This window comes from Mesoplodon bidens (genome assembly GCF_964165515.1).
Source record: "Mesoplodon bidens genome assembly, chromosome: 19".
NCBI classification, from domain to species: domain Eukaryota; kingdom Metazoa; phylum Chordata; class Mammalia; order Artiodactyla; family Ziphiidae; genus Mesoplodon; species Mesoplodon bidens.
The window spans coordinates 29,866,548-29,888,576 of NC_138179.1; the positions used below are offsets into that span (position 1 = coordinate 29,866,548).

The 22,029-nt window shown below is 55.0% G+C and overlaps 1 protein-coding gene across 6 annotated transcripts; it reads left to right on the plus strand.

Moving 5' to 3' along the window:
* The first annotated feature begins 3,961 nt into the window (after positions 1–3,961).
* FLCN (folliculin) lies at positions 3,962–21,844 on the plus strand. Of its 6 annotated transcripts, none has more exons than XM_081218250.1 (12): positions 3,962–4,187; positions 8,693–8,968; positions 10,464–10,610; positions 11,555–11,776; positions 12,624–12,784; positions 14,156–14,247; positions 15,728–15,918; positions 17,317–17,430; positions 18,433–18,556; positions 19,575–19,706; positions 19,821–19,926; positions 20,587–21,844. In XM_081218250.1, the coding sequence occupies exons 2-12, from the start codon at positions 8,720–8,722 to the stop codon at positions 20,786–20,788; spliced, it is 1,740 nt and encodes a 579-aa protein (XP_081074376.1). In that variant the 5' UTR covers positions 3,962–4,187; positions 8,693–8,719; the 3' UTR covers positions 20,789–21,844. The 6 variants fall into 6 exon arrangements, with proteins under 6 accessions (XP_081074376.1, XP_081074373.1, XP_081074372.1 ...); XM_081218247.1 differs by having other exon boundaries at positions 4,112–4,187; positions 8,696–8,968; XM_081218246.1 differs by lacking the exon at positions 3,962–4,187 and adding an exon at positions 4,239–4,324.
* The last annotated feature ends 185 nt before the right edge of the window (positions 21,845–22,029 follow it).

Genomic DNA, 22,029 nt, shown 5'->3' on the forward strand with positions numbered 1-22,029 from the left:
CAGAGGGCCCGGTGTTTAGGGCCTGGTCCCGCGTTCGCAGGGCAGTCATGTGAGCCCCTCCTGTCGGGGTTGGGGAGGAGGGCCCTCACTCCCGGCCCTCACACCTGCCCTCGTGTGTTCTCTTGGTTCGGGGGCTGGAGCTCTGCAAACCTAAGGAGGGAAGGAGCAGGCCCCCATGCAGTCGGCTCTGGACCCTGACAGGGTGCTGGGGATCCGCCTCACTGCAGCCCCCGTGTCCACGTGGCAATACAGCCCAGGAGGCAGGCCTCCCCCTCCACAATCAGTCGGGGACCCAGTTCCACTGGGCACCTCCTCCAGCCACCTACATTCTGTGAATCCCTTGGGAGACTTTTTTCCCTTTCCTAATGTGTGGTTAATGGCTCTACTACATTGTTTCTATTAAACTGGCCAGCGGTTTCTCTCGACAGCAGTTGCTTTTGAAAATCTTGGGTCAAGATGGGTGGCCTCGTTTGTTACTAGAAGTGATCATGAGACCCCACATGCTGAGCAGACGTTGCCTGGCAATGCCTGTGTCTCGTTTTTGAATAGTTAGCAGAATCTGTTGGCGTGAATAGTTAAGATAGCCTTAGCCATTCCTTGGAGTTAATTCTCAGCAGCAGCTCACTTTGTGACCACGTTCACTTATGAATACCTGTAGCATTTTGGTGGTGCCAGAAGATGGTGAGCTTGCACCTAGGCAATTAGGGCAGTTTCTGAGGTCCGAGGATGTAGCCTGGGGTTGGTGTTCATTAGTGGACCTACTCTTTCTCTGTGGACTCTTAAAGTGTGTCTTTTCACGGTACTCAAATGTTGATAAGTACTCCAGATAAACGAGAATAACTGATCACCCTCAGAATTCAGTACTTGCCTTATATGTGTTTCTATTTGTATCGGTGCCCAGTGGAAACCTCCCCCCGCCGCTCCCCTCAAAGGGACAGTATTCAGCTTCTAGTCTAGACTTTATTAGGTGAGTATGCTTGGTCTGCGAGGTCTACAGTTTGAGATATACCAGTATAAGGTATTCTTTAAAGAAACATCTGGTTGCATGTTTTTGAAATGACAGTAGATGTTTTCTGAGCCAAAGAATGGTACTAAATAGGCAATAATGGAATTTTTCTGGCCTGCATGGAAGTCACCTTCTTTACTTTGTTTAGTATATCAGAATCCCAAACAAAGCTGGATAATAGAACATTCCTGGGAAGAATCCTAACTAGCCTTAGTAACAGGATATAATAATGCCTGTGTCATCTAACCAGGGACAAATGCTTTTACTTTTCCAGTAGATAATTTAGCAGAGGGTCTTATAAAGCTCTCAGCTTCGTAAGCGTGGCGTTCGCAGGTGGACCGTCCTTGTTCACATTCCCTCCTCTGCCTACGCCAATGGTCAACTTGTGTTCTCATCCTCTTCTATTACTTGCTTTTCAAAGATGCAGTTTTGGATTTGTAAATTCTAAGTTTCTGGGTTGCAGCTTGAAACAGTAGCCAATTTGTAGAAGAAAACCGTTATTTGCATGTAAGCCTGAGCAGTTGCAAAGGGCCCAGAGAACATAAATGACAGGGTAAATCAGATACTTGTGAATGGGGAAATATGATGGCTACTCTTTTTAGGCAGTTAAATTACTTAACGGTGGTGCACAAAGACAAAATCCTATCTGTATCCTGTTCTAAAATCAAAAGCTGAAACCAGAGAACTTTTGCTAATTGTAAAAGACATTTAATAAGCCTGTATCCATAATGGACTGTTAAAGTTTATTATTAGACTAAAAATTAGCTGCTTGGGGTTTAAGAAGCAGCTAGTATTAGATTAAAACACAAGCAAGCTATCAGTTGAATTCTAATTGGGGAGGAGAATTAATTTTTTTAAAGTTTTCTGAAGGTGCTGTGATAAAAAATGCAAAATAAACACTAGGTGTTTTTTTTTTTTTAAGAGATAATATTGGACGACTAGTAATTCTTGCCTTGCAACTGGCCGGACACGTTATACGCAGAGTTGACTGTCTAATATCCCAAAACCTCAACATGATATACAAGTCCTGCACGAGTTCTCCTTCTGAAATATTACCCATTACTTGCTTGCTGCCGTTCAGCAGCTGGTCAGACTCCCAAACTGTTACACATATCTAAAAACCCAGGGAATGTTGTCTTGGTTGCTGCAAGAAATGAAAGCTGGGATTATTATTTATTCTTATAACAGGGAACCTATTATAGTACCCTTAAAATAATGACATGATTAAAAGTATTAGATCCAATTTGCCTACAAATAAAATATACCTGTTCTTTCTGAAACTGAAAACTAATTCAGGGACATGGTGGTTTTGACTCGGAGATAAAGCCCAGCTGTATTCTATAGCTACACAAGGGCATATGTTAGGGAGAGTGCACCTGAAAACCTCACAGGACATTTTCACAGTGAGACTTTTCCTTTTTTCTCTTCACTTGGCTCTGTGGTCTTGGCAACTGGCATCCGTGAAGCACCCCGTCAGTCTGGATGCTCAGTTGTCAATACATCCCCAGTAAAGCCCCTTCGTTTGGCAGTAGGAAGGCAGAAAAGTATCAAGAAATCTTTCATTCTGATTGAGCCCATTTCAGTGATGGAAAAACATGTTCTGGACTGTAAATGCCAGGCAAGGGTACATCCAACACTTCTGGTAACATTTCTTAAGATTCCTGTTATGGGATAGAAGCTCTGAGTTTAGCATGGTATTTCATTTAGTTGAGCATTATTGGGGATTATTGTCACCTATACTTTGTGAACATTGCTGCTGAGTTTTGATCGCCTTTCCCACTGATAAGGTGGGTTACATTTTCTGACCTCTGAGATGTCTCTTTTGTTGAATGTCCCTAAAAGTTTATCCTCTTTGAGTCAGTTTAATTAACCCTTGGTACAATTCACTAATTCAAGGAATTGGCGTGTAGTTGTTACTTTTAAACAGATTTATAGATTTATTTGAGAAAGCACCTCCAAAAGTGGTGCTGGGAAAGATATTAATGGAATAAATGGGGTCGAGCTGCCGTCGAATGCGCGTTGAGTTTTATTGAAAATGTCAGTGGTTGAATAAACCTTCCTTCACTTGGGACCTCCATTAGCCTATCATCATGGAAATAAAGATAATCTGAGCAAGATGGTGTCCTCCAGTGACAAACTGAGGAAATTAATTCCTGGAATTAAAGTTACAAAATGAAAAAGCAATTTTTTTCTTGGCTTAAAACTTGACTAACCAATGTTTCAAAAACACCTACCACTAAGAGAAAATGGGAAATAACAAGATTACAGTTGTTGGAAATGTTTTCTTTTACAAATTAGAAAGGCACAGACATAGTAGGAGGCTGCAAACATTTCTGGAACCTTTCCACTAAGGCTTTCAAAGAGCATTTGGCAAACTCAGTAAAATTCAAGAGCCAGAGACAAGCGGTCCCGCAAGTCAACCCCCGGCCCTCGGCCTCGCCCTCGGCCACGTCACATCACGCCCTGAGGGCTTTCGGACTGATCTCTAAGTACACAGGCTGAATAAAAGGCGCCCACGTTCAAGAAGATTATCACTCGATAACTACGTTTTTTTAAAAAACTTGACGCGCGGCTCGGTAGGGAAGAGAGGGAGCCAGTCGCGCATGCGCACCCCCGCCCCACCTTCCCCGGCGTCGCGCAGTTCGTGCGTCACCGGGCGACCGCCTCCCGCCCCGCCCTCTGCCCGCACGCTCCACCGAAGACTGGTTCCATCGGAAATTTAATGAAAACTAACGGTGAAACCAAAAGGAATTACAGCGTCCTTTATAACGTCGAGACGTTCTCTTTCTTTCTTCCTTCGGTGTGGACTGGGAGTCCTGGGATAGATATATTTTTCCTCAAATCTCTTTAAAAAACTTTTTTTAATTAAAGCATCCTTCCCCTCTCCTGGAATGGTTTCCTCCGCCGCCCCCGCACGCGCGGGCGGAACCACTCCGGGCTTCTCGGTGGGGGCACGGGCTGGGGCGGCGGAGGGAGTCGGGCAGCCGCTGCAGCGTTCCGCCGGACTTTGGAGCTGCCGGGCTCGTGCTGTCTTCCCGGGCTGCGAGTCTGGCGGGGCTCCGCGCGCCTCGCGGGGTGGGGGCGTCGGACGGCGCGCTCCCCCTCCTCGGCCCGGGCGGTGGTACCTCCCGGCCGAGTCACGCGCCCCGAGGCGGGCGCGGCGGATCTGTTAGGGTACACGGTGAGAGGAGCCACTCCGCATTCCCGGAGGGAGGCCGAGGGTGTGGGGAGGCGGGGGGGCCGGAGACCCAGGAGGGGGCGCGGCGCGACGCGACGCGATCTGGAGCTTGGAGCCAGGGCGGCTCCCCGGCCTGTCCGGTCAGTCGGGCCGCGCGGTCCAGGGCGACGGGGGCCGAGCCCGCCGGCCGGGCTGAGGGGCGGGGTGGCAGGGTCCGGCGACCCTGGAGCTGAGGGGGCGACCAGTATGGCGGGTGCGGTCGGGCGCGGCCTGGTTGCGGAAGGGGTGGGTCGCGGCGGCTGGAGGCACTGGGTCCCCAGCGCGAGGATACTTGGCAGCCCTGCGGGGGCCCTCGGAGTGGCCGGGGGACCCGGGTCTCCGAGAGGACATGCTGAGGCGCCAGGTTACCAGTGGTTGAGTGACAGTGGCGCGACGCCGCGGTACCTTCGGGTGTCACATGCCTGTCCCCCGTGCACGAGGCCGGGCCGCCGTCGGGGAGCTGCAGCGTGTCTGATGCGGGTCGAGAGCTGCCGTGCTCAGCGCATCCTTAACCCTCCGTGGTCCTCGGGCGGACCGTAGTGGGGTAGAGGGACCCGGGCCAGGGTGCACCGCGAGAGGGGGTCGTGCCCACGTCACTGTCGCGATGGGAGGGGGCGTGGACAGGACCCTACCCTTCAAGGTGTAATGTTGAGCCTGTCGGGCGGAGGAGGGTTTCTGCCTCTTGGTTTCTGGAAGGCTGGTTGGAAAGGAAGGACTGCTGGGCATCCGGTAGAGAGATTGGAATCGGACAGTGAGTGGAGACCCGGCCTCATGCTGCCCTAGTTCGGGTGCCACGGGCCATCGTTCCCTCCCAGACCTGTGGGGCTCAGCTTTAGGCTGGTGCCGAGAGAGGTATTTGGACCTGTCACAGGTCACCTGGCTGCTCTGGGCTGGAGACAGACGTTTTTCCGCGTGCGTAGGTCTGGAGAGCTGTTTTATCTAGGTTGTGGCACCCCTGATCCCAATAGTAAGAACTCTTGTCAGACAGGAGCGCTTCCCATTTAAAACAAAGTAAGAGTAGCCTGGCGCACTTTGATCCTGGATGCTGGGAAGTAGCTTAGCAACATCACCTCTGCTCTCTCCTTCCCACGTAAGGGTGGGCCTGTGGCCGGAAGGGTTAAACGGACATGATGTGGCTGCTGCCCCCTTATTACCAAGAGCAGGAAGGATGAGGACTTTGTATTTTTAAATATCTTATGTTTTATATAGACATTTACATATAAGTATCTGTATCACGAGGGCTCCTTTATGAAACATTGCTGTAGACTTTGACCACAACGTCAGCTTTCTGTCGCCTGCTGCTTACAAGGCAAGTGGGCTGCTGAATCGTTCACAACCACGTCCTCTGTGTGATGTCCTCATTTGAGACTGGCTGTGAGCTGCTTGCATTTTTCCCCCCATGCCCACTGCTCTTAGAATTGGCTCTGACTTTTTTTCCTTATCTAGAAAGCGTCAGTCTTAGAGCTGAGGTATTGACCACCGTTGCACTGCCTGACTCGTTTGGAAATGGCCTTGCTGGCTGTCACCTGGGCGGGGTGGTGGCTGTGTGGTCCTGCTGAGTATAGAGGTTTGTGTTGACATCATCCACGAGCATTCCCCTTCCTGTGGCAACAACTGTCCTCTCTCCAGGCAGCTCCTAAATTCACTTGTCTACCACCCGTCAGTTTGGTGCCCGCTGTGTGTCGGGAACTGAGACAGTGATGGTTGGGTGTGAGCACTGCGGAGGGCCCTCTCTGAGCACGGGGCATGCAGGGAGGGGAGGTGAGGAGGAGTGAGCCGCTGGAGGTCTGGGGGCAGCGTTCTGGGCCTTTCTCACCAGCCCTGCCCTCTTGGTCCCTGCTGTTCAGAATCTCCATGGAACTCAAGGTCTTCCAGCTAAATGTCCTCCTGTCTTAAGCTGTCTTCTGTCCCACTGCTCAGCTCCCTCCGGGAGCCCTCCGTGCCCTGGCTCGCCATGGCTTCCAGCTGCCCCTCCCGTCCCCTGTCTGACCCCCAGATGTCTCTTTTGGGTTGGCCTCTGCCGCTCCTACTGACCCTCGCGCTCTAGCCTGTGCCGGGCAGGTGGGCGGCCCACGTCAGCTGAGTGGTTGACCGCAGACATCGGGTGGTGGCAGAGCGAGCAGGCGGGTAGAGAAGTGGCTCCGAGTGCGGGCGCCAGCGGGAGGCCTCTCGAGGGCCCGTGGAGGGACCCGCCGGGCCCGGTGGGCGAGGGTGCCACTCCCGGGACCCGCTCTGCCGACTCCCCGCGCCCGCCGTGTGTGTTCACACTGTCTGCTCTCTTGCCTCTGTCTTCTGGGTTCAGCGTCCCAAGCAGGTGCCTCTGACTGGCCAGGCCACGCTCAGGCCTGCGCCTGCCGACCAGGGGGTGAGCACAGAGCATGTCTGACCTTTGATTCTGTAATGGGGGTGGCGTTCTCCAGAGAGAAGAGGGCTTGGATCCTGCTGGTGTCCACTAAGTCAGACATCGGTAGCTGGAATTGCCCTTCACCGTTTTGAGCACCGCTGTCCAAGAGAACTTTCTCTGGTGGTGGAAATGTCCCTCCCGCGGTCTGTGCTGTCCTTTTAAAATGGTGGCCGGTGAGACAGGAAGGGGGCTCTTCATCGTCGTTAGTTCGGATCTGAGCTGCCACATGTGGCTCCCAGGTACTGTCTTGGCTGCTGTGGTCTGGAGAAGACTTGTTCCCACTTTAGCCTGGCTCCCAGGCCTGCTGTGTCCCACGTGTCATGTCGACTGGGCTGTCACTGTCCCGCCTCTGTTTCTCCACTACTTGCTGGAGCCCAGTGGACAGACACCCCGCCTTTAAGGTTTCCCCGCAGAGGGCATGTGCGCCTGCGTCCCCACCATGCCCCCCACCCCACTGCCCTCTGCTGTCCTCCTCCAGGGCGATTTTGCTCACGTGGTCTCCGGAGTGATCCTAGACTTCACCTCACTGCCTGTCCTCCTTTGTCGCCTTGACCAACTCTTCCTCCCTCCCATGTCTGAGCTCTGGGGCCCAGGTGCCCCAGCCCTGACTGCCCCACTCCCATGTCCCATGGCCTGTCGCCATCATCTCCACTGCAGGCTTAGTAGGCGCTGCTGTTGGCCGCCTTCTCCCATCCCCCACGTACCCTGCTTCCTTCTGGGTGCTCTACAGTCCGCCCGTGAACAGCGTCTGCATCTCTCTCTGGGACACAGTCACGCTCTGACGGTCCTCAGCGCCTTCCCCCGCCCTCCCTGGCCCAGGCCAGCTGGCTTCCCTGCGTCCACCCTGGCTCCTGCACAGTGGCCGGAACGATCTTTTAAAATAACATTCTAATTCATTGTGTTTCTTATCAGAACCCACCAGAGGTTCTCTAATCTTTGAAGAAAAGTTCTAGGTCTTACCATGGCCTAGAAGGGCCCCTAAAATCCACCTCCTGCTTGTCTTCTGCCCTCACCCCCCAGCTCTGCAGACATTCAGACCCCATCACGGCCCCTCCTCAGCCCCCGTGGCGCCCTCTGTTCCTTCAGTTGTCACCTGGGAGCCCTTTTGTCCGAAACTACATCCCACCTCCTCCAGTGTTTCTCTGCCCTGGACCCCTGTCCTTGGGTCCCTAATGCGGTCACCGCACGAGAGGAAGCGGTGTGCCGCGTGTCCCTGCCCTCCTGGAGGGTGAGCTCCGTGAGGCAGCATCACGTCACCTGCAACGTCGCCCAGCACACGGGAGCCGCCCCACTGCTGTCCGCGGAACGGATGCCCCCGGGCAGCGGCGTGTGTGTGTGTGTGTGTGTGTGTGTGTGTGTGTCATCACCTGAAACGTCGCCCGGCACACGGGAGCCGCCCCACTGCTGTCCGCGGAACGGATGCCCCTGGGCAGCGGCGCGTGTGTGTGTGTGTGTGTGTGTGTGTGTCATCACCTGAAACGTCGCCCGGCACACGGGAGCCGCCCCACTGCTGTCCGTGGAACGGATGCCCCCGGGCAGCGGCGCGTGTGTGTGTGTGTGTGTGTGTGTGTGTGATCACCTGAAACGTCGCCCGGCACACGGGAGCCGCCCCACTGCTGTCCGTGGAACGGATGCCCCCGGGCAGCGGCGTGTGTGTGTGTGTGTGTGTGTGTGTGTGTGTGTCTTTGTGTGTCTGTGTGTATGTGTGTCTGTGTCTGTGTCTGTGTGTCTGTGTGTCTTTCTGTGTCTGTCTGTGTGTGTCCCCATGTGTCCCCATCTGCCCACCTCGTGGCCCCGCCGCACAGTCCTGACTGAAGGGTTTCTGTGTGATCCCGTGTCATGTTTCCCCTCTTCTTTGTCCTAACTCCTTGTGGGCAGGGACGATGTCTGCTTTGTGTCCCCTGCAGCCGATGCAGTGCTGGCCCAGAGTGGGTTCTGGGCAGTGCTGCCTGGCTGGGTGACCTGCCTCTGCTGGACAGAAGCCCGTTGAGGACAGCAGAGGTTGCTGGGCTCCGGAGCCGGCAGGTTCTGGGGCCAGCTCATGGCATTTCCCTCCTCTCCCCAGCAGGCCTGGCACAGTCTCCAGGGCACCATGAATGCCATTGTCGCGCTCTGTCACTTCTGCGAGCTCCACGGTCCCCGCACGCTCTTCTGCACGGAGGTCCTGCACGCCCCGCTTCCGCAAGGGGCGGGGAGTGGGGACGGCCCCGGCCGGGGCGAGCACGCTGAGGAGGAGGAGGGCGGCATCCAGATGAGCAGCCGCATCCGTGCCCACAGCCCGGCGGAAGGGGCCAGCGCAGAGTCCAGCAGCCCGGGACCCAAGAAGTCGGACATGTGCGAGGCCAGTGTCTCCTGGGGCGTTGGGGGCATTTCTTCTCCGCCGGGGCTCGGGCTTGACCTCCTGGGGGTGGACAGGAGGCCGCATGCCGTGGACGTGGCCTCACGGGCGTGGGCCATGTGGTGTGCACTTGCTGCTTTCCTTCCCTCTGGTCCTTTCCCTTCGTCCCAGCTTTAGCTTTTTCAAACCACTCTGGGCCAGCCAACGCTGGCCACCACCATGGGGCCTGCCCTTCCAGCCTCGCCTCGCTCACTCGTGTCCATGCGCTGCCTTCTCGACTCCCGTCCCCTCAGTCTGGCGTCCTCCTCGCGGGCACCCTGCCCGCTTCGTGAGCTCTGGGGGATGGAGGTTAGGTCCCCGCACCAGGCCGCTTCTTCACGTGGAGCCCTGGGTCGGGACTGGAAATCAGGGTGGCGTTGGACCTGTCACTACAGGGTGGACAGAAATGCAGCCGTGTTAGCTTGGTTCCACTGAGAAGCAGTCGGTGAGCTCGAGCTTGACTGATTGATTGTGAGGGTTCGAGGGCGGGGAGCAGAGGTGGGGAGGGCCCTCCACTGTGAACGGCCGCTGCCTGTGATGGAGAGGCCGGCAGGAAAGAGGCCTGGGCAGTGGGGGCCTTGGGGGCGGGTCCTTGAGCTGGAACGGCCTTGGGAGGTGTCCTGCATCGCCCAGGGAGGGGCTGGCTCCGGGGCCTCTGTGCGCAGTCCCAGGTTGGGGGCTGCCGCCGGGGCGCACAGCCTTGGCGCCAACATGACAGTGGCTTCAGGGGGCAGCAGCCAGTGCCGCCGGTCCAGTCCCTTCCCCATGGCAGGGGGTCTGAGCATGTGTTCTCAGGCAGCCACGCCAGTGCCAGAGTGTGGCAGCCTCCCTTGGCACGAGGTCCCTGCCAAGTGGTTGTGCCCGGATCGAGGACGGAGGCTCCGGGCCTTAGTTTTGCCGCCTGTGAGGTGGGGATTCTCCCGGTAACTGTCTCACAGGTTTGCTCCTTGGATTAGGTGAGGTGATGGGTACAGAGCTCTTCGGGGTCCCTGCTGCGTAAGTGCCAGTAGAGGAGGTCCAGTGATCTCCGTGCTCAGTAGATTCGATGCTCTCTGACGACCTTTGTGATGTGTGCATCCTGACTTTCCTACTCGGGAAACACAGAAATCCTCAGTCAAGTATAACTCTAGGAGCCGGTTTTTGTGTGTGTGTGTGTGCGGTACGCGGGCCTCTCACTGTTGTGGCCTCTCCCGTTGTGGAGCACAGGCTCCGGACGCGCAGGCTCAGCGGCCATGGCTCACGGGCCCAGCCGCTCCGTGGCATGCGGGATCCTCCTGGACCGAGGCACGAACCCGTGTCCCTTGCATCGGCAGGCGGACTCTCAACCACTGCGCCACCAGGGAAGCCCCGGAGCCGGTTGTTTTTATGCGAAACAGATTGAATTTTCTGCTTGAGATTTGCATAAGAGTTAGCAAGCATGTTGCTGGCTAACTGGTTTTCTTTTCTTTCTCGTGGGCAGGGCTGCCGGTCACTTGCTGCAGGGCATCCCGGGTACATCAGCCATGACAAGGAGACCTCGATCAAGTACGTCAGTCACCAGCACCCCAACCACCCCCAGCTCTTCAGCATCGTCCGCCAGGCCTGTGTGCGGAGCCTGAGCTGTGAGGTGAGTACCCGTGACCCGGGACCTCTGCGAGAGTCGCTCACGTGCACGCCAGCACGTCCTGAGCAAGCTCCGTGTCGGTTATGGGAAGGATGGCAGACGGCAGCCCGGAGACGGCTGGGCAGGTCCCGGAGTGAGTCACGTTGCACCCTGGTTCGTTGCTAACTCACCATTTTAAGCGCCAGGCTTTCATTATTCGTTCTTCGTGGACGTGTTGCTAAGGTGTGAAGTGTTTGCAGGTGTGTGGCTCCCGTCAGATGTCACCTTCTTGTCGTCTCTGTCACGTCAGAGCCTCAGTGCTCATCACGTGCTCTCTGAGCCCACCGACGCCTGAGTCTGTGTTTCTAAGACAAGTGGTTGCCGTTGTCGAGGTGTCTTAGCTTCTGTGTCTTTGTCACAGAGAGTCCACAGTCTAGTCGCTCACGCTTCCTGTCACTGCCCCACTTGATGGTCCTCACTCATTGCTGCCATGTGCCCGCCTGGCTGTGTCCCTGCTGGTGGGCAGCTGATCGTGTCTGGTGGGGTTGTGTGTGAGGGAGACCCAGGTTCTCTCCTACACGTAACAGATGCAGATTTTTTATTACGTGGACTCTGCAGTGGCTGTTTTGACTTGCCAGTTCTCTGGTATATTCCAGGTGGGTGATGTTGGCAAAGCTGAGCCTGGGGTAGATGTAATACTTGTATGCGAGTCATTTATGACTCAAGGTAAGAAACATTAACGAACCTACTCTACTGGTCCTTGGGTTTCATGGTAACGAACGTCCTCTTTAGGACGGTTGGTCACAGGAGAGATGAAAGCAGAGTTTTCCTTTCTCATCCGTGCGCCCTTTCCGCTCTCCCTGTAATTGATGCTGATTAATTAGCGCAGAAAGAAAAGTGAGCAGGAGGGTTTGACTGCTGCAGCGTGCAGAGGGCGGTGTCCTGGAGCGGCTGTCCTTGTGTCCCAGGTGTGCCCCGGCCGCGAGGGCCCCATCTTTTTTGGGGACGAGCAGCACGGCTTTGTGTTCAGCCACACGTTCTTCATCAAGGACAGCCTGGCCCGGGGCTTCCAGCGCTGGTACAGCATCATCGCCATCATGATGGACCGCATCTACCTCATCAACTCCTGGCCCTTCCTGCTGGGCAAGATCCGTGGGATCATCGACGAGCTCCAGGGCAAGGCGCTCAAGGTGGCCCCGAGGCAGGGCAATGGGTGGCGGGGAGGGAGGGCTCTGTGCGAGGGGCCAGGAGCAGGGCAGCGTTCCTGACTGGGAGTCCCCTGGCTGCCGTGGAGTTGGAGTCGCGGCGATCAGCCCGGGGTCAGCCGGTCCTGCTGGCTTCAGTGTCTCTCTCAAGTCTGTCACTGTCCTGCTTCTCTTTTGGCTCTGGCTCTACTGCAGTCAGATGCCTGGTTTGACCCCTGCTGTCTCTGCTTCCTCTGACCCATCATTTCAGCCGCCTGTCCACTAATGGTGTGACAGACCCGCACCTACCATGCATCTCCAGCGACGGCCCTGCATCTCCGGGGCGGCCCAGGAGAGGCCAGTGGTGCGCTGGTGGCAAACAGTGCTTAAACCCCAGCAGCTTGTTTATGTTCTGCGTCCATCACAGGCAAGCAGAGGTCTGCTTGCTGTGGTCAGGCTGGAGTGGCATTGCTGCTCAGTTGCCTGCTGGGGTGCATAGGTGGGGCTGGAGGCCTGGCTCCTCTCCCCTCCTCGCAGGAAGTGGTCACATGTCCCGCCCACACCGGGGTCTGAGCAGCGGAAGCCCCCCGTGCCTGGAAACTGGGGTACCTGGAGAGCGCAGATGCCCCCTGAGCCCTGTCACGTGCCGATGAGTCGGTGTCGGGGAGGCTGCAGGAGAGACTCCTAACTGAGCCTCTTCTCAGGTGGCTTCTGCTCCAGCTGGGGGACAAAGCTGTTCTCTTTCGGATGAGACCTGGGGCCCTCCTTTGCTCTTGGCCCAGAGAGCAGACTGGGGCCTGGGCTGCTGGCTGGTTTTGTCATTAAGGGTCTTTCCCCTTCCCCTGTGCATCAGGTGTTCGAGGCGGAGCAGTTTGGGTGCCCACAGCGTGCCCAGAGGATGAACACCGCTTTCACACCGTTCCTGCACCAGAGGAACGGCAACGCTGCCCGCTCGCTGACGTCCTTGACAAACGATGACAGCTTGTGGGCGTGCCTGCACACCTCCTTCGCCTGGTAACCAGACTTGGTCTTCTCGTGGCTGCTGGGGTGTTGGCCGGACTGTGCCCAGGTTGGGGGGGACACAGGTTGCGGGGGACAGCTGCTGACAGGTCTGTGCTCTGACGCGTGAGTCCTGAGCTGGGTTCAGTCCTTCTCGCCCCTGAGCACATGGAAGTCTCGTTAAGGCGGAGCTCACTTCGCAGCGATAATTTTAAGGTGAAGTTCCTAGACCAAGATCAGTGGTCTCTCCCTTTTTGTGAGCAGCAGTGAATGCTTGTCTCGCACAGCACTTGTGAGTCAGGACTCAGAGGTGGGGCTGAGCTGGGCCGTTCTGGCTCTGGTTCTCAGGCGGAGCTGCTGTCGTGGGAAGGCTGGGCTCCCTCAGGGCTGGCAGGTTGGTCTGGCCGTGGGTGCGGGTGATCCGGGGAGAGTGAGGTGGGCTCTGCTGGCTCTCACGACCCAGCCTTAGCGGCACACAGGCCCTGCCTGCACCTGGTCTTGTTAGAAGTAGCCCAGCCTAGGCGGGAGGGGAGGGCCGGGCTCCGCCTTTGGAAGGGAGGAGTATCGACAGATTTGTGGACACACTTAGAATCCACCACAGCCTGTCCTCCGGGCACAGGTTGTCTCTGTTCCTCCCACTGCAGGATACATTCCTTCCAAAGACCCCCCAGGTTCTCATTCCTGTGCAGCATCACCTAAATCAGGTCCTGGTGTGGGTGACGTTCCTCACATGTAAATCCTTGAGTGCAGCTCTTGAGAACCTGCAAACTAAAGGGGAAAATATTTGTCACCCCCACCCGACAGACAGTTCCTCTTGTCTTTTAGGAATTATTTTAATTTGGGAAATTTTCAGACAGACCCAAGGTATAATACTACAAGGAACTGCACACCCTCCTACTTCAGCAGTTAGCGACATTTTACTGCTTTTTCATCTGTCCTTCACTTTTTTTTTTTCTGGAATGTTTTTTAAAGCAAATCTTAGTTGTATCACTTCAACCATAAACCCATTATCACATCCAACAAAATGGACTCATTGCTTAGCATCATCCAGCCCAGTCCACGTTCACTTTTCCTGCTTTGCCTCAGAGTCGACTCTGGCATTGGGACCAGCGCTCCACCCCACAGGGCGCGGATCGTGCCAGGCCTCTTAGTCTAGAGCAGCGCCTCGTGCACCTCTGCCCCAGCCTCCCTGCCTTTTGTTGGAGGCCTGGGCTGTGCGTCCTGTAGGAACCCCTCTGTCTGATCGAATCCTCGTGGTGGTACTCAACTCGTTCTTTTATGCCCATGTTTTCTGTTAACCAGTCATTAGCTCAAGAGGGTTGATTGGCTTCGGGTCTAGTTCTCCTTTTGGCGAGAACACTGCATAGGTGGCACTTTGTTTCCCAGGCTCCTGAAGGCGTGCGGCAGCCGGCTGACTGAGAAGCTCCTGGAAGGCGCGCCCACTGAGGACACCTTGGTCCAGATGGAGCAGCTTGCGGGTGAGCTGGGAGGTGCTCGTGCCGGGAGCCTCTGCCGGCGGTGGCCTGGGGTCGTTCCGCGCTCAGCTCCCCTCTCCTCCATCCCAGCAGAGAGAGCTGACGGAGCGGACCCCAGAAGCAGCGTCTGCAAAAGCTGGCCCTTTGCTTTTCGTGGTTTTATTGTGGTTTCCTGCCTCATCTTCCTTGACAGTCACGTGTAAGAGTCTGTCCGGGCAGGTTGGGAAAGACCACCCCAGGGGCTGTCGCTCTGGAGAGGTGGTTCGAGTGAGGCTTTTGTGTCCCTGTTGTACAAGAAGCACTTACTCGACCTGTCTGGATGGGGACCTGCTCTCTGCTCGTCAGCAGTAAAATGTCCTTCAGTTGGACCCGAGGTTTTCATCAGCGCGGTGGTTCCCAAGCCTCCTGGTAACTGGGCCGCCCTCCCTAGGTTTGCAATCAGATCTCCACATCTGGGTGTTCTAAGTAACTGCCCAGGGGAGTCTGGGAGTCTGCTTTTCTTTTGGAGATGATTGGATTTTCAGTGACGTAGGTCCAGGATCTCAAATGTGGGGTGGGGTGAACGAGACTCATGATGCGTCTTATGTGTCCTCTGTTACAACGTGCTTCTTTTTGCAAATGATTGACCGTAACAAGCTGGAGCTGTTTCGAGCTTGTTCCTGTCATCCGGTGACCTGCACTTGAGCAGGCTTCCCTGCGAAGGGGAGGGCGGGCGGGTTCATCAAGGCAGGGCTCGCTCAGAGAAGACGGAAGCGCGGTCCACTTCCGCGCCCTCACGGTACGGTCGGCCCGGAACCATTTATCATAGCGATTACAGGTGTCTAGGTTAGTGAAGGTGGCACGGGCAGTCTGCTGGTGAGACTTATTTGCATGGAGAGCCGAGTGTGTCAGGAGAGAGAGAAGTGCAGGCATGCAGTGCTCACTGTCATGTCTTGGATTGTATTTTGGTCACAAGATGAGCATGGGGTTCAGAGCACACACTGCAGCTTGTACAGACCTGCCTTCAGCTCCGGGCTCCAAGATGTGTGTGTTCTGTGTGCACAGCAAGGCCCCTTCACTCGAGCTGTGCAGTGAGGAGGCTGCATTCCTGGGGTTGTCGTGATGATGCATTGAGATAGCAGATAGTCCTTTCTGTAAGACAGGGAGAACAGTACTGACCCAGGGCAGGCGAGAGGATTAAAGGACAGAACGTGTGGACAACTTTAGGGGAGCGCCCACACAGTTAGCGTCCTTATCGTTGACTTGACTTTTCCAACCAGCAGTGGACAGAACATAGCAGACTGAGCGCTCCTGGCCCACCCCAGGACTCCAGTGGCAGCAGGTAGAGTAGACAACTGGTCCGAACCAGAAATCAGTAGCCTTCTGACCGGTTTAACCACAAGATGCCTTGGGCTGAAGTGGTCGTGTGCAAAGACTCGCATCCAGAGAACGAAGGAATCTAGGGACGCACATTTCGTAACTGAATTTGTTGTCTGTCTTGCAGACTTGGAAGAGGAATCAGAAAGCTGGGGCAACTCTGAGGCTGAAGAGGAGGAGAAAGCCCCTGTCTTGCCAGAGGGGGCCGAGGGACGGGAGCTGACCAAGTGCCCAACAGATTCGTCCTTGCTCTCAGACTGTGGAAACTGGCAGCCCCGAAAGCTCTCTGTCTTTAAATCCCTTCGGCACATGAGGCAGGTAGGCGGTAGAGGGGTAGAGCCTGGACCAGAAACTCAGGAGAAGAGCCCCGTCCTCTCCTTCCGGCTCATCTCCATCCAGCACACCTTGTCCTTTGGGTCTCTTGTGTTCAGGAGTGACCAAGAACCTTCTTGGTGGGTGGCTGTAGATGACAGGGGGCATCTGGGGTGTCTTAGCCCCAGGCTCGGTGAGGATGGAGGGGCTTTCTCTAAAGAAAGGCCCAACGGTTGGCTTCTCATGGTTCTCTAATCTTGTCATTCTGGAACCTTCTAAAGGAATTGAACAGCATTGTTGGTTTGCACACAGCGTAGATGCTTTGCAAATTGAAAACAGTGGCCTTTCTTACAAAGAACTGGAAACAACCTGAACGTGCGACCCTAGGAGTTGCATCCGAGCGAGGGCCGGTTGTTCGCTAGGAGCCGCAGGAGCCTGCACCGCGGGGGTGGGGGTGGGGGCGCGGGCGCAGCTCGCCACACGGGAGGGCAGCAGGAGTGACTGCCAAATCACAAAGCAGGCTGGCCTTTCGTAGACCCTCTCTCTGTTTACTTTTACATTGAGCATGAATTCTGTCAGAAAACAGTTATTTTTATTTTGGAAAATGAAGTAAAGCCTGGTTTACCGGCAGGTGCTCTGTGGGGCTTTGGGGTGAAAACCATTCATTTAAATCGTCCTTGATTTGGCCACAGTCCTTGTTGATTACAGTAGGTTACAGCTAATGTGGATTACAGTTGGAGAGGATCTTGAATCCCACCGGAGGTGGAGTCCTCGGGGGCTGGTAGGGTTGGTGAAAGGCAGTGCCACAGCCTCCTCTTGTTTTCTGGCCATGTTCACAAGCCCTAAGACAACAGGCTGAGCTCTTCTGAAACGTCAGTGCCATGGAGTTAATTAGAGCTGGTTAAAGCAGGATAAAAACAGGACAGATGAGGAAATCACAGCCCCTAGATTGAGAGACTCACAGCCCCAGAGGACATGGTTAGAGGCTGGGGCTCCGGACATGGATCCGCTCAGCGGGGCAGCCCTGGGCTTCCGGCATCAAGACCGAGCTCTTCCTTGGTGCTGAAGACTCACAACCCTGGCTCTCTTTCGAGTGGTTAGGCCAAAGTTAAGGGTGTAGAGAGAGCGTACATGTTGCAAAGAGCTAATACTTTATCTGCTTCAAATCTTTAAAAATAGAATTGGGGAAAAGATCTTGAAGTGTACAAGAGCTCTGGGGTCGGACCTTCAGGTGTGAGCACGGGGCCATCCCTCCTCCTGGTTTCGGGCAAGTCACCCAGCCTCCCCGAGAAGATAGGTGACTTCCTCTCTCCTGCCCGTCTTCCTTCACTCTACAGAGAAAGTTTCTAGACGAACACACAAATAACTTCCTCTGGACAGAAAGCAGTGCACCGTGTTTTTCAGGTCCTGGGTGCCCCATCTTTCCGCACACTGGCCTGGCACGTCCTCATGGGGAACCAGGTGATCTGGAAAAGTAGAGATGCAGACCTTGTCCATTCGGCCTTTGAAGTTCTTCGGGTGAGAGGATCTTCTTTCTTTTGTGTTTTGTGGCAGGATGGTACTGGCCTAGTGGGTTTTTAAAAAATCTGTTAAGATGTGTCAGAGACTCGTTGCAGAGGTTCATTCCTGAATCTAAGATCTGTGTGTTTTTCTCCACTGTTAAAAATGGTACTGGGCTTCCCTGGTGGCGCAGTGGTTGAGCGTCTGCTTGCCGTTGCAGAGGACACAGGTTCGCGCCCCGGTCCGGGAAGACCCCACATGCCGCGGAATGGCTGGGCTCCTGAGCTATGGCCGCTGAGCCTGAGTCATGGCCGCTGAGCCTGCGCGTCCAGAGCCTGTGCTCCGCAACGGGAGAGGCCACAGCAGTGAGAGGCCCGCATACCGCAAAAAAAAAAAAAAAAAAAAAAATGGTATTCATCTGTGCTTTCACTGCCGAGGGCCCAGGTTCTATCCCTGGTCAGGGAACTAAGATCCTACAGGCTGCGCAGCGCAGCCAAAAAAAAATGAAAGAAAAAAAAAGGTAGTCGTTTTTGGCTTTCATTTCGAGCAAGGAGTCTATGCTGTTCTGACAGACTGATTACTCTCTCATCCGCCCTTCCCCAAGCCCCGCATCCCTTTGAGAAGCCACCTGTGCCACAGAGGCGGGCCTGGGTCCCCACGTGGTCCTCTGCACAGAGCCTGATCGATGGGCCGGCTGGAGTGCACATGTGGCGTGCTGTCTCCGTCCCACAGGTGTAGGGGGTGCCAAGGCCCAGGTCTGGCTCTGAGCGTGTGTGCGTGCCAGCCCTCTGCCTGGGCCCATGAAGGCACAAGATGAAACAATCTCTCAGACAACTTAGAATCCCTTTGGTGGGTGAGGGAAGAGACAAACATCTGAGAAGTCAGAGAATGATGGAAGAGTTAACCCTGCAGAGCGGGCCGGGATGAGAGGGTTCTGGACCGAGCTGCAGGGGGCTCGTGGGGTGTGGGTGAGGGACTCGGGCGGGGCAGCACTCAGTTCTGGGTTGTTCTGTCCTTCAGACCATGCTGCCCGTGGGCTGTGTGCGCGTCATCCCTTACAGCAGCCAGTACGAGGAGGCCTACCGCTGCAACTTCCTGGGGCTCGGCCCCCACGTGCAGATCCCTCCCCATGTGCTGGCCTCAGGTGCGTGCCGCGTCGGTCTGGGCTGAACCCCTGCACGTCAGGGCTCAGAAGTGAAACCACGTGACTGGACCTCAGCTGTGGGTTTGAGGACGATGCCTGCCGGCCTCAGGCGGGAAGATCCACGTTGCAGGACCAGCTTTCCCCATGGCATTGGCTTCTAGTGTCTGTCTTGAAGATGGGTGAGGGTTGGGCTGGGCCGCTTGCTGGGGTGTGGCTCTCTGTGGGGCGGGTCCCAGTCCTGGGGCCCTGAGGTGGCTCAGGAGGCCCACTGGACTGAACCCTCCGCCTGTGGTCTTCCTTCCTCTTTCTGTTCTCCTGTGTTTATCTGCCTTAAATCCGTCCCTGATGCTCATCAGCTCAGTGGCCTTTGCTCTGCCCCCCTCCGCCCTCAGGACTGACAAGCTTACTGCTCTAGACAGAGAGCCAGGAAGCTGATGAGCATCCCTCATTCTTGGTTTGGGGGGGTCAGGATCAGCACATCCCTTTGTGGGTGCACATCCCTGCATTTGGCACGTCTAGGCCTCCTCCAGGCACATCCGTGAGAGCGGTGGGAAGGTTGGTCACAGAGCTGTCACTTTCTCAGCAACCAGCTGGGCCATGAGTCCAAGAGGCAGCGTTCAGAACACAGGCTCTCATCTCAGAGATGGGCTTGATATTGTTACCACCACTAGCCATGCGATCTTGTGCAAGTCACTTAGCTTCTCTGAGTCTGTCTTCCCATCTGTAAAATGGGTTATGTTGTAGCGGGACCACTCTCCCAGGGCTGTTTAGTATTAGACCAATGGAGGTATACGCAGTGATTTGTAGCAATATAATACAGTGCATTATTAGTTTAACTGACTCAAAAGTGAACCCTTAACTCTATTCACAAGCTACCAAAGATTTTAAGTGCCAGAGTGTTCAGCTCAGGAGGCTGGAGTTTTCTCCAGATGATCTGAGATGATTGGGAGCCGCAAATGAGGGGCTTTGTCCCGGGGTGAAGAGTACTTGACGGGCAGCGTGTCTTGTGTCGCCGCAGAGTTTGCTGTGGTGGTAGAAGTGCACACGGCCGCCCGCTCCAGCCTGCACCCGGCCGGGTGTGAGGACGAGCAGTCCCTCAGCAAGCACGAGTTCGTGGTGACCAGTGGGAGTGCCGTAGTCGCAGACCGAGGTGGGTGCCGCTGAGCAGGGCTTCTCTCTCCCCAGCGAGTGGGCTGGGGGGAGGGCTGAGGCTGCCCCTGCCCTGCCCGTGCTGACCCACCCGCCGTGCCTCGCTTGTCCCCAGCTGGCCCCACCATCCTGAGTAAAGTGGAAGCGGCTTTGACCAACCAGAATCTGTCGGTGGACGTGGTTGACCAGTGCCTCGTCTGCCTCAAGGAGGAGTGGATGAAGTAAGCAGGTGCCACCTCGGCCCCTAGAGTCTGTGCTTTCAGGGGAGGGCTGGGCTGCCGGCAGCAGGAGAAGCAGGAGCCATTGCCAGAGACAGAGGTGAGGCCGTGGCCGCTGCAGGAGGGGGTGTGGAGGAGAGGTGCAGGGCTCCACCACGTGCTGACCTGGCTGGGCGACCTGGAGCAGGTGAGCCCGCACCCCTGAGCCTCACACTGCTCTGTGCTTTCCAAGGGAGGCAGTTATTTTTGATGCTTAGTTAACTTAAGAATTGGAAGGTCAGGTAGCAGATGTTCCCTCCTTATTAAGCAAGTTACTGTATTTCCTCCCGCCTTCTTAGTAATTTTCTGTCAAATTTAATTAGTCAAACATTGTTCTGATTTCAGACGGTACAGTGGAGCTTAGGAGCCACCTGTCCCTTTTATGAATGGGAGGGACATTTGTCTTTTTAATCTCCCTGTTTGGCTGCACCAGCGTTAGCACCGGTGGGGAAATGGGAGAGCCTGGGTGCAGGCACGCACTGCCGCTCTGCCGTGCTGTCTCTCCCGTTTCAGTTCCCGCTCTGCCTGCTGAGCCGTTGCTGGTCTGGAAGCCATTCAGGCCCCAGGACCAGAACTCTCTGACGGTTCTGCTGGAGCTGAGTGTTTGGTTTTGGTTTTCTACAGCAAAGTGAAGGTCCTCTTTAAGTTCACCAAGGTGGACAGTCGGCCCAGGGAGGACACACAGCGGCTCCTGAGTGTCCTTGGGGCATCCGAGGAGGACAACGTGAAGCTGCTCAAGTTCTGGATGACGGGCCTGAGCAAGACCTACAAGTCGCACCTCATGTCCACCGTCCGCAGCCCCGCGGCCGTGGAACCTCGCAGCTGAGCCCGTCCTGGGACGCTGTGTCTGGGTGGGCCTCCTGGGATGTGGTGACGTCCGTCCGTGCCGTGCAGCTCAGACACAGGGCTCTGGTGGCATTCTCAGGCTGTTCCTCCCGTTTCCAAGCTGCCTGCGTGAAGCTGTTTCCTAGTAAGGAATGGAAGCTGTTGGGGCTGAACTTTGCCCTCTGTGTGGGATGCAGGCCTGGTGTAGTTCTTGGCACCATCCCGCAAGCTATTTGAATTGCTCCAGCCCTGAAGAGGGCAATGGGAGACTTGTGACGGTTAGTCCCCTACCTTCGCGCACCCCTGGGAGAGAAGAACGTGAGGAAGGTGTGCATCTCATGCCTCTCGTGGATGCTGATCTCAAAATTTACAGGGAAACATGTCAGGCCAGCTCCACCTGGGATATCTTAGCTGCAATGTCATACCCTCTCTTGAGGTTGAACCTTTCTCTTCTGAAGTTCAGCAAGGGTTTTCCAGGTAGAGCATGCATATGTGAGTTTTGTGAATTTCCAGGTTATGTTCTGATCTGTAGTCATTGTTAGTAATCTGGTTTTAAGTTAGGGTTCTGGGAATGCCTTTTGGGGTGGAGTGGATGTTTTCCTCCTCTTTGGATCATCTGGAATTCGTGTTCTGACGTTATCTGACGACCAAGTCTTCTGGCCATGCTCTTCTGTGGTTGCCTTGAAATTACCCTGTAGCTTGAGGACAGACCCTGATCTTTTTTACACAAAGAGGATACTTCGCTGAAATGTCAGATGGAGTCGTTTGGCCTGGCTCACTGTATGTGGAGTTGAGAAACCCATCATAGTTTTATTCCATATCACTTTGCCCTCTATTGCTTCTTTAAACGTTTACATTTGGCTGCAGTTAAGTTTCAGAGTATGGTAGTTTAAGATTGGTTCATCGTCCCTGTGTACATTTTTAATAAGGATTCATGGTTTGGGAGGATTTTCCGGTAATATTGCTGATTTGTTTATAGTTTTTTGTGTTTAATTTATATTTAACAGGAAGACCATGTTTATATGACTAGGTATCTGTATCATGCAAGAACATTGAAATAATAAAGATATATTTTTATAAACTGTTGACTACATGGTTTTATTGGTTTGATACCTCAGATTTTCTTGGGATCAGTCATAGAAAATAATATGGTTAAAGTAACACCAATGACATAACTATTTTGGAACTATGTACTCTACTGAAGGTTTACAGTTTCCAGGGGAAGACTTAGTAAACTGTGGT

Coding starts and splice junctions, on each gene's coding strand:
- FLCN (XM_081218250.1), top strand. CDS start 8,720: ATGAATGCCATTGTCGCGCTCTGTCACTTCTGCGAGCTCCACGGTCCC. Junction 18,557..19,574: donor TCCCCATGTGCTGGCCTCAG/GTGCGTGCCGCG, acceptor GTGTCGCCGCAG/AGTTTGCTGTGGTGGTAGAA. Junction 19,707..19,820: donor TGCCGTAGTCGCAGACCGAG/GTGGGTGCCGCT, acceptor GCTTGTCCCCAG/CTGGCCCCACCATCCTGAGT.